Source organism: Hibiscus syriacus, unplaced genomic scaffold (genome assembly GCF_006381635.1).
Source record: "Hibiscus syriacus cultivar Baekdansim isolate YM2019G1 unplaced genomic scaffold, ASM638163v2 tig00000340_pilon, whole genome shotgun sequence".
NCBI classification, from domain to species: Eukaryota; Viridiplantae; Streptophyta; class Magnoliopsida; order Malvales; family Malvaceae; genus Hibiscus; species Hibiscus syriacus.
The window spans coordinates 1,487,012-1,501,361 of record NW_024061783.1 but is presented as its reverse complement, the minus strand read 5'-3'; the positions used below and the strand labels follow the sequence as shown (position 1 = coordinate 1,501,361).

The 14,350-nt window shown below is 36.1% G+C and overlaps 1 protein-coding gene and 1 pseudogene across 1 annotated transcript; one reads left to right on the top strand and one right to left on the bottom strand.

Moving 5' to 3' along the window:
• The first annotated feature begins 2,336 nt into the window (after window positions 1-2,336).
• Window positions 2,337-10,328, top strand: LOC120201695 (ABC transporter G family member 32-like). The gene is made up of 24 exons (XM_039202264.1): window positions 2,337-2,824; window positions 3,248-3,368; window positions 3,449-3,537; window positions 3,629-3,713; window positions 3,972-4,131; window positions 4,205-4,281; window positions 4,381-4,434; window positions 4,588-4,678; window positions 4,766-5,067; window positions 5,138-5,419; window positions 5,578-5,894; window positions 5,977-6,137; window positions 6,241-6,344; window positions 6,853-7,012; window positions 7,123-7,245; window positions 7,327-7,418; window positions 7,507-7,839; window positions 7,923-8,213; window positions 8,343-8,426; window positions 8,543-8,676; window positions 8,792-9,019; window positions 9,414-9,585; window positions 9,668-9,922; window positions 10,022-10,328. The coding sequence occupies exons 1-24, from the start codon at window positions 2,550-2,552 to the stop codon at window positions 10,292-10,294; spliced, it is 4,263 nt and encodes a 1,420-aa protein (XP_039058195.1). The 5' UTR covers window positions 2,337-2,549; the 3' UTR covers window positions 10,295-10,328.
• A 1,019-nt stretch (window positions 10,329-11,347) lies between these two features.
• LOC120194188 lies at window positions 11,348-13,960 on the bottom strand (annotated as a pseudogene).
• Window positions 13,961-14,350: the final 390 nt, after the last annotated feature.

Genomic DNA, 14,350 nt, shown 5'->3' with positions numbered 1-14,350 from the left:
ACTTTTTTAATACATAAAAAATCATATACTCGATATTTCAAATACCTAAACCGAGCATATATGAATATCTATCGATAGTCTCTCTACTTTCAATCATTTGACAATAGACGTTCAATCACTCTGGCCCGTGACTTCTAGAAACAACAACGATTTCGTTAACCACCGAGATACGTTAAAATATAATAAAATAGAGGACCAAATAATAGTTTAAACGTAAAACATGTTACATGGTAATGCAACTTTCTATAATTAATAAGCATGTGATGTTTTATGTAAAATACTGAACTATATACTACTAAGACTAAATAAAATAATAAACATTACCAACAACCAGTTGGTCTAGTGGAATGAGGCACTAGGTCCCTTAAACTAGGTCAGTGGTTCGAATCCTGGCGTTTGCGAATGGAGCAAACTGGGTTGGGAGGGTCTCCCTCGCCTTTGCAGTACCCGATCTGGATTAGTCAGTCAATAGATAGGATATCAGTGATTAATTCAAAAAAATAATAATAATAAACATTCACGTGAATATAAATACTAATTGATTAAAAAGTGAATTTAACAAATTTCTGCACGTGGAAACTAGTTGAAGTCTTTGTAGGATTTGCGTGTTCAAAACCTACTCAATAAAGCAACTTTATACATATTAAAACTACGGATGGGAGTTGAAATTTTATTTTGAAATACATATAATTTGTTCCACTCTGTTTAAGCATATATACATGATTTGTTTTTTATGGATCCAATTGTTAAATTTTTAAAATAAAAGGACTAAACAAATAATAACACAAAAATCTACGTGTTTGATGTCTTAATGCTAAAATGTCATCCTTAAAAGACTAGAAATCAAAGTAGTCAATAATGTACCGATAAACAAACTATTTTTTTATGATTAAAAATATTTAAGGGTTAAATTAAAAATAAGGTAAATTATAAGTTTAATATCTAAATTATTACTTTTAATTCGTTTTAATACCTAAATTTTTAATTTTTTCAAAACAATATATAACGTTTAGTTTTTGATTAGTTTAGTATTTCGCTGTTAAAAATATAAACACAATTGGTGATTTGTGCGTGACACCTTTTTATGGGTAAATTACATCATTTATCACTCAACTATTTTCTCACTCCTATTTTGGTCACTAAAATTTAAATTTTTTAATTTAATTATTTAACTTACAAATTACTCCTAATTCAATTGCTCTAACTTTAAATTTTTTTAATTTTTAATTGTAAAGTAAACTACACCAATCATCACTGAATTTTACTGTCTTTTCTATTTCACTCATCGTACTTTAAATTCGTTCAATTTCCTCACTGAACTTAATACATTTGGTTTTTTGGTCACTCTACCTTTTTCTCACTAACAATGTTATAAATTGTCTGTTATATAGATGCAAAACAACGTAGTTTTAGTAAAAGTTTCATTTTTTCTAAAACGACATCGTTTTAACGTCGTTAACTATTTAACGGCGCAATAACAAAAAAATCAAACATATTAAGTTTAGTGAGGAAATTGAACGAATTTAAAGTACACTGAATAAAATAGGAGAGAGAAAGTAAAGTTCAGTGATGATTGGTGTAACTTACCCATAATTATATATTAATAATATAATAAAAAATTTGTGTCATAAAAATTATTAATAAAATAGAGTGATTAAAATAGGAGCAATTTGAAAGTTGAGTAGTTAAATTGAAAATTTTTAAACTTTAATACCAAAATAGAAGTGAGAAGATGGTTGAGTGAGAAACGATGTAATTTACCCATAAAAATATATAGTGCTGAAGTTTTTAACGGTGAGATACTATAATAAAAATTAAAGATTATACATGATTTTATAAAAATTAAAAATTTAGATATTAAAATAGATAAAATTAATAATTTAGATATTAAACTTATAATTTACCGTGAGAATCAGTTATATTGGTATTGCGTGTTCCCTCGTTTGGCCGGTGAGAGGAAGAGCTGTAAAACTAACTGTACTAAAATTCTCGGGTTGTTTTTTCCCCCAACCGTTTTAATTTCAAAGCATTAATTCCCAGCCGCACTCGCAGTTAAAGTCCAACACCACCCGCCACATGCGTAGTCCCCACTCCCCAGCTAATTGATCTCATCAAATCAACGATCACGCCTTTTTGAACACGTGTCACAATTCTAGAGCGAGTATACAGTCTACGTACTCGAAAGGATGTGTCGTCATTAATATTTTCTCCTTCCCGCGGACCTTCTCCCGCACAACTGTGGTATATACCAAAAAAAAAAAAAAAATTAAACAACGAAGTGAACTACAAGTTTAGCTTGAAAACAGATTCAAAACAGAAGAAATTAAAGAAAATGTAGTAAAACAGAGAGAGAAAAGGGAAAGGGAAAACAAAGCCGCCATAAATGCGAAGCTCAACTACCCATCCATGAGACCAATATAAGCACTCTTTCTTTTGCATACATTAAAGCTCCGCCACATTTCTAAATCTCACATTCAACTCTCGTTGTTTTTTTTGTTTGTGTTTTTTTTCTTCCTTTTTTGGTATTTTAAGATCTTTGATCGGAGGCAATGTGGAACGCGGCGGAGAACGTGTTCTCCAGGTCGGCGTCGTTCAGGGAGGAGGACGATGATGAGGAGGCGTTGAGGTGGGCGGCGCTGGAGAGGCTGCCCACATACTCGAGAGTTCGAAGGGGGATATTCAAGGACATAGTCGGTGACTCCAAGGAAGTAGATGTGAGCAAGCTCGAGATGACCGACCAGAAGCTTTTACTCGAACGGCTCGTTAATTCCGTCGATGATGATCCTGAACGGTTCTTTGATCGCATGAGGGAACGATTCGACGCGTAATGATTGCCTGTTTTCTCTTATTAATTGTTTTTTATATGTTATTTGATGCTTTTTTTAAACTTAAACAGAAAAAACAACGAGAATTTTTGCTGTGTTTTTGATGATAGAATATGGACAAGAGTAGAAAATCAAAATTTACGGACTTTTGCACTTTTTCTCTTTAAAAAAATCTGACGTTAGCTTGACCGTACGATTTAACTGGGGTTAGGCTAAGCCAATCTATGGAAATATCTTTTAACTGAAAATAATTAACGTATAGTACTGACAGTTCCCTGTAATTAGAAGCATGAGGAGCTTGTTTCCTTTTGCGACGAATTTCATTCAAATTTGAAACCAGTCGCCTTATTTTGTTATTATTATTATCCCCTAGAGTGGTCCTCGTTGTTGTTTAAAATTTGCTCTGGTTTGTGGTGTTGCAGAGTGGATTTGGAATTTCCGAAGATTGAAGTTCGGTTCCAAAATCTAGCTGTTGAATCTTTTATCTATGTTGGGAGTAGAGCATTACCAACCATTCCCAATTTTATTTTTAACATGGCCGAGGTAACAATTAATCCCATTTTAAAAGCACATATAATGCTATATTCTTAATGGCCATGCAAATATTAAAATGTTGTTTTCAGGCACTTTTGAGACAGTTGCATTTATATCAAGGAAGGAGAAACAAGTTGACTATATTAGATGGATGTAGCGGGATTATAAGGCCTTCAAGGTATGTTTAAACGAGCTTCTATTTCCTATTTCACGAAATGGGTTTTAATTATGTTGAAGCGCTACATCTTTTATTACTTTAATAAATGCAGATTAACGCTACTATTGGGTCCTCCAAGCTCGGGAAAGACCACATTTTTGTTGGCTTTGGCTGGACGCCTTGGATCTCATTTGCAGGTATCCGGATAATTGGAAGGTTCTATGGTAGCTTTCGTAACTGCCAATTATTTTGTCCCATATTGGAGTTCTAGACCTGAGAATGGGGAAAATAAAGGCAAAAGCCAGAGGACATTTGCATTTTCTACGGTTTACGTTGTTAAGAATTGATAGGATAGTAGTAGTACGGCAGTGTGTGAAATAAGGAATTTAGTTCTCTACAAATAGTTCCCTTTACTATTCCTTTCTTGTTATTCATTATAGTTTAATACTTTGTAGATGTCTGGAAAAATTACTTATAATGGACATGGACTTAAGGAATTTGTTCCTCCGAGGACATCTGCTTACGTCAGTCAACGGGACTGGCATGTGGCTGAAATGACAGTGAGGGAAACACTTGAATTTGCTGGAAGGTGTCAGGGAGTTGGATTTAAATATGGTAAGCTTTGAGAAATCATCTTTATGCCCATATTCGCTATTCTTCATTTCTCACTTATGGATTCCTGCAAAAGATATGCTTTTGGAACTTGCAAGAAGGGAAAAGAATGCTGGGATAAAACCTGATGAAGATCTCGATATCTTTATGAAGGTATGTGCCATGAATTGCCAAAATATTACTTGGGCTGTTATGTTATCATTTTATTAGTTCAGGATGCTAAGAGTTATTAATGGTCTTTCTTGTTTCTAGTCACTAGCTTTGGGGGGGAAAGAAACAAGCCTCGTGGTAGAATACATCATGAAGGTATTCTCTAGATGCTGATCACTGCAAGATGCATGTCCCATTATGTGTCCTTTAATACCTCAAGTGGCATGCTTTTCTTGTAATTGGCAATTTAACATGCTTTACGTTGTTTGTTAATGGTTTTTCTGAAGCTTTAAAATTCATCTTACAAAGATTTTAGGGTTGGACTTATGTTCTGACACATTGGTGGGCGATGAAATGCTTAAAGGTATATCAGGGGGGCAGAAAAAGCGGCTCACAACAGGTTTATTCTTTGTACCTTTTTTCTTCTTGCTTACTAAGAAGCTTTCTGTTGTTCATTTATGCTGATTTATCCTAACTGTTATTTCAGGTGAATTATTAGTTGGACCAGCTAGAGTGTTGTTCATGGATGAAATATCTAATGGGCTTGATAGTTCTACTACTTATCAAATTATTAAATATCTGGGACACTCAACTCGTGCACTGGATGGGACTACTGTAATTTCTCTTCTTCAGCCAGCTCCCGAAACTTATGAGTTGTTTGATGATGTTATACTTTTATGTGAGGGCCAGATTTTATACCAGGGGCCTCGTGATGCAGCCCTTGATTTCTTCTCTTTTTTGGGATTTAAATGTCCGGAGAGAAAGAATGTGGCAGACTTCTTGCAAGAGGTAGGAGGCTAGAGCTTTGTGAACATATCTAAGAAATTGTATTGTATTTGCTCAAATTTTCAGCACACAGGTTTTGTCGAAGAAGGATCAAGAGCAGTATTGGTCTGTTCCATTCCGCCCTTATCGTTACATTCCACCAGGAAACATTGCTGAAGTTTTCCGATCCTATCAAACTGGGAAGAACTTGCAGGAGGAACTACGTATTCCATTTGACAGGCGTTATAACCATCCTGCTGCCCTGTCAACTTCTCGGTATGGCGTGAAGAGGAGTGAACTTCTTAAGACCAGCTTTGACTGGCAGTTGCTACTGATGAAACGGAATTCATTTATATATATTTTCAAATTTATTCAGGTAAATCTGAAACTTTATCCGCCTACATACTAGCACATTTCTATGGATCCATTAGATCAATTTGTTGTCTTTTATCTTTGTGTCATACCAACTAATTTCAAAGTTGAATTTCCACTCAGATTTAAACTGATTTAATAACATTGCCTTCTCTTCCCCAGCTTTTTATTGTTGCCTTAATTACAATGAGTGTTTTCATGCGGACGGCACTGCACCATAATACAATTGATGATGGAGGATTGTATCTAGGAGCACTGTACTTTTCCATGGTTATTATTCTTTTTAACGGGTTTACGGAGGTTTCAATGTTGGTGGCAAAACTTCCTGTTCTTTACAAGCATAGGGATTTGCATTTCTATCCGAGCTGGGCTTATACACTCCCTTCCTGGCTGCTAAGTATTCCAACATCACTCTATGAGTCTGGTTTCTGGGTGGCAATTACATACTATGTGATTGGTTATGATCCTGATATAACCAGGTAATCTTGCTTTCAAATAAATTTTGGCTTGTATCGAGGCAATTTAGAGAGTCAATTGTCATTTTAATTCTGAACAATGCAGATTTCTTCGACAGTTCTTGTTGTATTTCTGTCTGCACCAGATGTCTATAGCTCTTTTCCGTGTGATGGGATCCTTGGGAAGAAATATGATAGTTGCCAACACTTTTGGATCTTTTGCTATGTTGGTGGTAATGGCTCTTGGAGGCTATATCATTTCAAGAGGTAATTAGAGAGGCATGTTTGCCATATGTTTGCCATATGTGTGTTTGTATAATAATTGCTGATGCTATATGATTATTTTATTTATTCTTGTTCAATCTGACAGATCAAATACCTAGGTGGTGGATCTGGGGTTATTGGGTTTCTCCTTTGATGTATGCTCAGAATGCAGCTTCTGTCAATGAATTCCTTGGACATTCCTGGCATAAGGTAATATCATAAAATATTTATCATTGCATTTGCTTCTTAATCATTTATTGCAATAATAATGATGTCTGGAGAAGAATCAGCAGTAATGCCTGTTGAACAACGCTTGATTCTTGATAGGTAGCATTCGCATGCTGAGTCTGAACTTCTATTGCTATGATTAGTGGGTGAGTTCGAGGTGTATTTTCCATTTGTTTTTATAAGTGTTTCATTGGTGCCATGACCATGCATGTCTAAGCTCGCGAAATGGTCTCGGAGCACTCCATCTATTTAATTTGTAAAATTAAGCTCGCTATCTTAATATTTGTTTCATCGTTTCCGGTTTCTGTCATGTTTGAAACACGTTCTCTGACTCTGAGATTTTCAAGTTGGAATTTGAGTGGAATTTATATATAAGTAGATCGACTTTGGATATAAGCAACAGAAAAGTTGTTTCTTAATTTACAGTTGCAGCATTATTGGTTCTTGGGTGAAACTTGAAACCCGCTGTACTAACTTTGCTTGCTTGTAGAGAGCTGGAAACTACACTAACTTATCATTGGGTGAGGCATTGTTGAAAGCACGAAGTTATTTTCCAGAGAACTACTGGTATTGGATAGGTGTTGGTGCTTTGCTGGGATACACAGCTTTCTTGAATCTCCTGTTCACATTCTTTCTGGCTAACCTTAACCGTAAGCTATCTTGTTCTATTAAAAAAATTATCGGTCCTAAACTTCCTTTTTTAGCAAAATATATATGTTGGTCTAAATATAATTAATTTATAACTTGCCATTTACTACAGCTCTTGGGAAGCAACAGGCTGTTTTCTCCAAGGAAGAGCTGCAAGACAGAGACAGGAGAAGGAAGGGTGAAAACGTTGTTACTGAACTGAGATATTATTTGCAGAATTCAGCCTCACTAAATGGTAAGTAATAGACATTTTCAGTCTTTGTATCTTTTTAATTCGTATTAGTGTATTTACTTTTTCTATTCAACTGTTGGGCAGGAAAATATTTCAAGCAGAGAGGCATGGTTCTCCCATTTCAACAGCTTTCTATGTCTTTCAACAATATAAATTACTTTGTAGATATCCCTGTGGTACGGTATATTGACTTTTTTTCCCCTTTTCTATTTGTTTTATGGAGATGCATTGATCAATTAACTTCTTATCTATGCATCTTTTCAGGAACTGAAGCAACAAGGGATAACAGAAGACAGATTGCAGTTGTTGGTCAATGTTACTGGAGCTTTTAGACCTGGTGTGCTTACTGCTTTGGTTGGTGTCAGTGGTGCTGGTAAAAGTACGCTCATGGATGTTTTAGCTGGTCGAAAAACCGGAGGGGTCATCGAAGGGAGCATACATATCTCTGGTTATCCCAAAAGGCAAGAAACTTTTGCAAGAATTTCAGGTTACTGTGAGCAGAATGATATTCATTCTCCTTGTTTGACTGTTCTGGAATCGCTTCTTTTCTCTGCTTGGCTTCGGTTACCACCGGATGTTGATTTCGAGACACAAAGGGTAATCATAAAAGACCTTTTTCTTTTTAATTATATTTGGCAACTTAGTCTATCATATTGACTTATCTAGAGGTGAATTTTCAGGCATTTGTTGAGGAGGTTATGGAACTCGTGGAGCTTACTCCATTGAGTGGGGCATTGATCGGCCTGCCAGGAGTTGATGGCTTGTCCACTGAACAACGAAAGAGGCTCACTATTGCTGTTGAACTGGTTGCCAACCCTTCTATAGTCTTCATGGATGAGCCTACATCAGGATTGGATGCTAGATCTGCTGCCATTGTAATGAGGACTGTCAGAAACATTGTTAACACTGGACGAACAATCGTGTGCACTATCCATCAGCCCAGCATAGATATTTTTGAATCCTTCGACGAGGTCTTTTTCTTTTTAAAATTATTGGGTGCAACATAGGCAAATCCAGGGACAAGTTACTTTGTACTTCGCCATTATATAACCATTTTGAGCCCTTCCTGATTCAACTTCTTATTTAATTTATGATTGCAGCTTTTGTTTATGAAGCGCGGAGGAGAGCTCATATATGCTGGTCCACTTGGCCCCAAGTCTTGCGAACTCATAAAGTATTTTGAGGTCGGATTTTGATTGTTCATCTCATAAATATATAATTGTTTATTGAACTATTAACTTGGCCTCTGAAAGAAATGGAAGTTGGTGTCACCCATGTTGACTATAATTTTGTTTTCTAGGCAGTTGAAGGAGTGCCTAAGATCCGACCTGGCTATAATCCTGCTGCTTGGATGCTTGAGGTTACTTCATCAGCTGAAGAAAATCGTTTTGGGGTGGACTTTGCAGAAATTTATCGACGATCAAATCTATTTCAGTAAGGGATACTTATTTTGGAATTTCAGGTGTCGTTTATGGTTATTCATTTAGTGTTTTAGTTCTAACCATCTTTTCAAAAACTTAATCCATTTCATTTTACTACTTTGTTTCAGGCGCAACAGGGAGTTAGTCGAAAACCTAAGCAAGCCAAGTAGCAATACTAAAGAGTTAAACTTTCCATCCAAGTATTCCAAGTCCTTTTATGAACAGTTCTTAACATGTCTTTGGAAGCAAAATCTATCTTATTGGCGAAACCCCCAATATACAGCAGTTAAATTCTTCTATACTGTTGTCATCTCGCTGATGCTTGGAACAATATGCTGGAAATTTGGTTCGAAAAGGTTTTCGACTCAGCATCCTTTTCAATACCATTTATATAGCTTTGTGTTTATATTATGTTTTTCAAGGGATTTTGTTTATAATTCTTAGCTTTGGTTCATATGTTTTCTGCTTCCCCTCGATCCTTATTGTACTTTATTTTGAATGATCTGTTATTTGCTATTTTTGAATACATTTCCAAAGAAGCTCACTGATATTAAGCATGCTTAAGGTTCTAACAGGGCTGTGCATGGAAGCATATTATTGACAGCTAATGCTTTACTAATAGAATGCAGCAAGTTGTAGCAAAATCCGGTTTTCCTTGGGAAATGATGAACAAATCGTTTTCGTTTTATGCATTTCTGATCTGTTCATGGATTGTCTTCCGTTCATCTTCCATTTTGGTTGCACTTTCAGGGAGAGCCAGCAAGATTTACTCAATGCCATGGGGTCCATGTATGCTGCAGTCCTTTTCATTGGTATCACAAATGCAACTGCAGTTCAACCCGTTGTTTCCATCGAGAGATTTGTTTCATACCGAGAAAGAGCTGCCGGAATGTATTCAGGCCTAGCCTTTGCATTCGCTCAGGTGAGCTCCGATTTTCAGCCGTGTCTGTGGGTGCTTTAACCTCTAGAAACTAGCCTTGACTCATTCTGCTGCTTCTTTACAGGTTGCCATTGAGCTCCCGTACGTGTTTGCACAATCAGTAATCTACTGTTCAATTTTCTACTCCATGGCCTCATTTGAATGGAATGCTTTGAAATTTATCTGGTACTTCTTCTTCATGTACACAACTTTGTTATATTTCACCTTTTACGGCATGATGACGACCGCTGTCACACCGAATCACAACGTGGCTGCTATCATCGCCGCTCCGTTTTATATGCTTTGGAACCTTTTCTCCGGCTTTATGATCCCCCATAAGGTAATGGATAAATCCAGTTGTTTTCTTGTTTCTTCACATAGTGGCCTATTCTGTCAATGCTTAGTTTCATGAGCAAATGAATGTTGTGTAATTTTCCAGAGAATCCCCATATGGTGGAGATGGTATTACTGGGCAAACCCCATAGCCTGGAGCTTATACGGCCTCGTGATTTCACAGTACGGAGACGACGACACGACGGTCAAGCTATCGAACGGAGTAGACTCGATGCCTATGCGACTGTTACTCAAGGCAGCGTTCGGGTATCGGCACGATTTCTTGAGCGTAACCGCTGTAATGGTAGGCTTCTTTGTCATCTTTTTCGCAGTGATTTTCGGTTTTGCTATAAAAGCCTTCAATTTCCAAAGGAGATGACGAGGTTTTGATTTGGTCATGTTCTTGGCTTAGTTCCCGTATAAACATGAATCTGTATAGGATATATATATATATATATATATATATATATATAATGTATGATTCAATAGTAATCTTTTTTTACATAAAAATGGTTGTAATGTAAAATAAGAAAAATAAATTAGGGATGTATTAAAGTAATATTTATACATGGACCCCATGTAAAATAAGAAAAATAGTAATATTTTTTTTCATGTTCTTGGCTCTAGATTGGTTTAGATGTCAAGTGAACAACAACAATAGGTACTATATTTTTCAGCATGCTTATTATCCTATATTCATACGACTTTTGAGTAAATTGTAGTTTAAAAATTGCGTTCTTAATGTTATTTAGGGGTCAACTATGAAATTAGTACCTAAACTAAAATTGATAGTTTAGATACTAAACGCGTTAAGTTTTTATCGACAATGTATTAAAATTAAATGTTAAGTATGATTTTGAAAAATTAAAAGTTAAAGTATTAAAACAAACTAAAACTGATAATTTAAATAGTAAATGTATACATAGTTCGTATATTTTATGATGGCTGAATAAGACTTGTAAGACAAACTCTTAACGCTTGGTGACTATTACATAAATTGAACCATAACAACCTCATCTTTTATTATTTGAAGTTAATCCAATACGATAAGGTTAATTTTTAAAAAATAAATTTAAAATTAATGGGGACAAATACTTTTTTAAAACATTATTGATTTAAATTTTTAAAAAAATAGTGTCACCCCTTAAAGTCTTAAGTTTAAACGCCACACATATGAGAACTAAACGTTTATTATCAAGTGATTGATAAACTTCGATCAGATATTATTTTGTTTTTACTCTAGATTTTAAAAAAATGATTACAACCATGATTTTACAAATAATAAATTTTCTAAATTCACTGTAGTAACCAGTGGATTAAATAAAGCACATGTTAATTGAGTTGACTATTTATGTAACTTAAGGTCGCATTAAACAGGGAAATAAAAGAGGAAAATAATCACCCTTAAGTAAATTTCACTTACTTCATTAAATGGTAGTAAAATTCTTTGTAATCTTCATTAATCCACATTAAGAATATCTCAAAGCTTTAGCTTCTTAGGCCTAAGTATGGCATTGGGCAAAAATCTAACCCCCCCCCCCCCAACCTTGGCTTCAAGATAGTCGACATTAACAAAGTAGCAAGAAGACATGTCAGAAACCATGTTATATATATATATAGTGTAAGGAACTATACCGGGTTAACGTATATAATAATGCCGCCGAGAGTCTATCACTTCCAGAGCTTCACACACTTGTCATGGCTAGCTGAGGCTACCGTGTGCTTGACGGTTGATGCTGCCAACGCCGATACTAGATTTTCGTGGGGAAGCATCCCAGACCCTGACTGTTCCGTCAGCTGAAGAGGTGGCAAGCCTTGACATACTCGAACTGAAACGAACATCAGTTATCCATTGAGAATGTTCTTCAAGGGTTGACTTTAATGCAAGAGACTCCGTGCACCAAAGCGCAGCCTGTGCAATGGCGTCATCAAGTAAACATGTTTATCTTTTATCCTCCAGGAAAATTAAAAACTTGAGCTGGCACTGAAGTTTGCCTATCAACCAGAATATAAGGTTCGAGTAGCTCATGCCACAAAAGAAAGAAGGAAAAAAAGATTGTATGAAATCAAATCAAATCACCCTGTACCTTTTTATCATGGCCACCAGCAGCGAGCAACTTCCCATCTGCTGAGAAGTGGCAAGATTCGACTTTACTTGTACTGGCCGGGAAAAGCTGGACTTCCATAAATGTTATGCCTGACATTACAATACTACCACATGTCTATGCATTTCACTCATTGTAGGAAACTGCTGATATCTATGAGGGGGAAGACATACCCCAATAATTAAAAAAGTTAACGTTAACCATACCTTTGCTGATAGCACCAGACCAACCCATTCTATCTCTAGGCTCTGGATCATCATGAGACGAGAATGACTCTACGTTATCATCTATCTAGAGACCCATCATCGACAAAACGGTCTATATCAGCCTGTGATTTATTATCTCAAGTTACCCCACAGCAGAATGGAATATCAATCAAAATAACTTGAAGCGGTACACAAAAACCATCCAATTAACGCATCCAATCTAGGGAATGATAAATCCCAAAATATCATATGTAACTCAGTATTAGCTAAAGACTAAACGTGTAGATTGTAAGTTTTTAATGATTTCACTTCTGATAGCATCTCTTCCGAAATCCAGTTATTTAGCATTGATTCTTTAAGTTAAAGAACCCATCAAAAATAGGTCCCTCTTTACTATATCGTCTATGATATATAGTTTTTAACCTCTTCGAAGATTCTACGCTATATTTCCTGCTTCCTCTGGTTGATACCAAAATCAGAATAAGCATATGATATGTACACTTAGGTTGCCAAGCCATTTGCTCAAGGAACTTCCCATAGAAATCAAAAGAGCCAGAATCAAAATTTCAGCACTGCAGAAAAATAACTTTGAAGAAAATACAAAAGCAAGACACGATGTTAATCAAAAGATGGTTAAGAGCTTTACCAATTGATTAGGAGTTGATGTAAGGGAACCCGAACCATCAGAGCCAAACATTAGGAAAGACTTGGAGGAACCACTATTCTGGGGCAAATTGGGCATTGATATAGCATCTCTTGGTGTGTGAGTAGAAGGTGAACTTGGAGATGGTCCAGTGGTGCTTGCAGTTCCTGTGCTATTGGCTGGACCCGATGACGACCCTGGCTGCTTCCTCTTTCGGCCACCTTGATTTTTTGGAGCCTTAAAAAAAATGTAATACTAAGTTAGAAATGCTGGTGTAGCAGGATGTTGATTTGAAATGCTGGTCCAAATTGCATACAAATGAAGTTCCAGTAATCCAATTCCAGTGCACGAGAAATGAACAACCCAATCCCTGTAAATGTTAAACCTGGTCATTTCCATTAGTGTTAGATATGCTACTATCAGGCATCATACTGCAGGTACCAACCGTTTTATCTTGCTGCTGGAGTTGAGGATTTGAGTTCTGAGACTGCTGACTTGAAAGTGGATTCTGTGCAAATTGTTGATTATTTTGATGCATTTGTTGCTGGTGTAACTGAAACATATGAACACCATTTATCAAGTGTGAGGAAGGTACAAGCCTACAGCAGCTTCAAATCTAATGAGGGCACCAAGAATCACAACAATTGTCAACGTTGTGCGGTACAGACAAAAATACCTTGACTGGCATACCGGTATCCCCATGAGACAGCACAGGAGAACCAAATTGCTTGGGAGATCCAACTCTGGGAACCACATCACCGACAGAATTTAGTTGGCCATCCTTCCCAAGACCCATAATCTGATTGTTCAGAAGCATACGCATTTTTCTGCTTTCAAAATCATTTGCTGATTGGGATGACAAGTTCTGTTGTGCTTGAAAGAGAAGTTGTTGCTGTAGCTGAAGCTGACTGAAGGGCTGAGAGGATTGAATTAAAGTTTTCTGCTGCTGGAGAAGCCCGGATCGAAGTTGGTCCAGTCCCTATAATTGGTAATCTACTTATTAGACAAGGAAACCGGTATCTCAATCTTGCAAGCCTATTACTTTTACCATAAAGTATGAATAAAATTTTGAACACAAACCCACAAATCAAATATGATACACATTTTATGCAGCTGCATCAACTATTATTATCAGATTTCAACCATAGATATAAAAGTTAAACTCTCTTGATTATTCTACTCTACTTTCCACTAACTGGATTTAAAAATAACAAGATTTACTTCCGTGGACTATAATTATACATATAAATTAATCCCTTTTTTTCCTGTACCCATTTTGACAAAGTTGTTTCACCAGTTATCAATAAGACACAATATTAGGGGTTTACCCATATCCCAAAGAAACCCTTCAACCAAGACAACAAACCTCTCTAGAAGCAAAGTAGAGCAAGTTTTGTTACCCAATGTACTGGAAATTAGTAACAGGAAATCAGAAAAACCAGGATGAGTAAGCACTTAACAAGTGATTTATTCAATAGAGA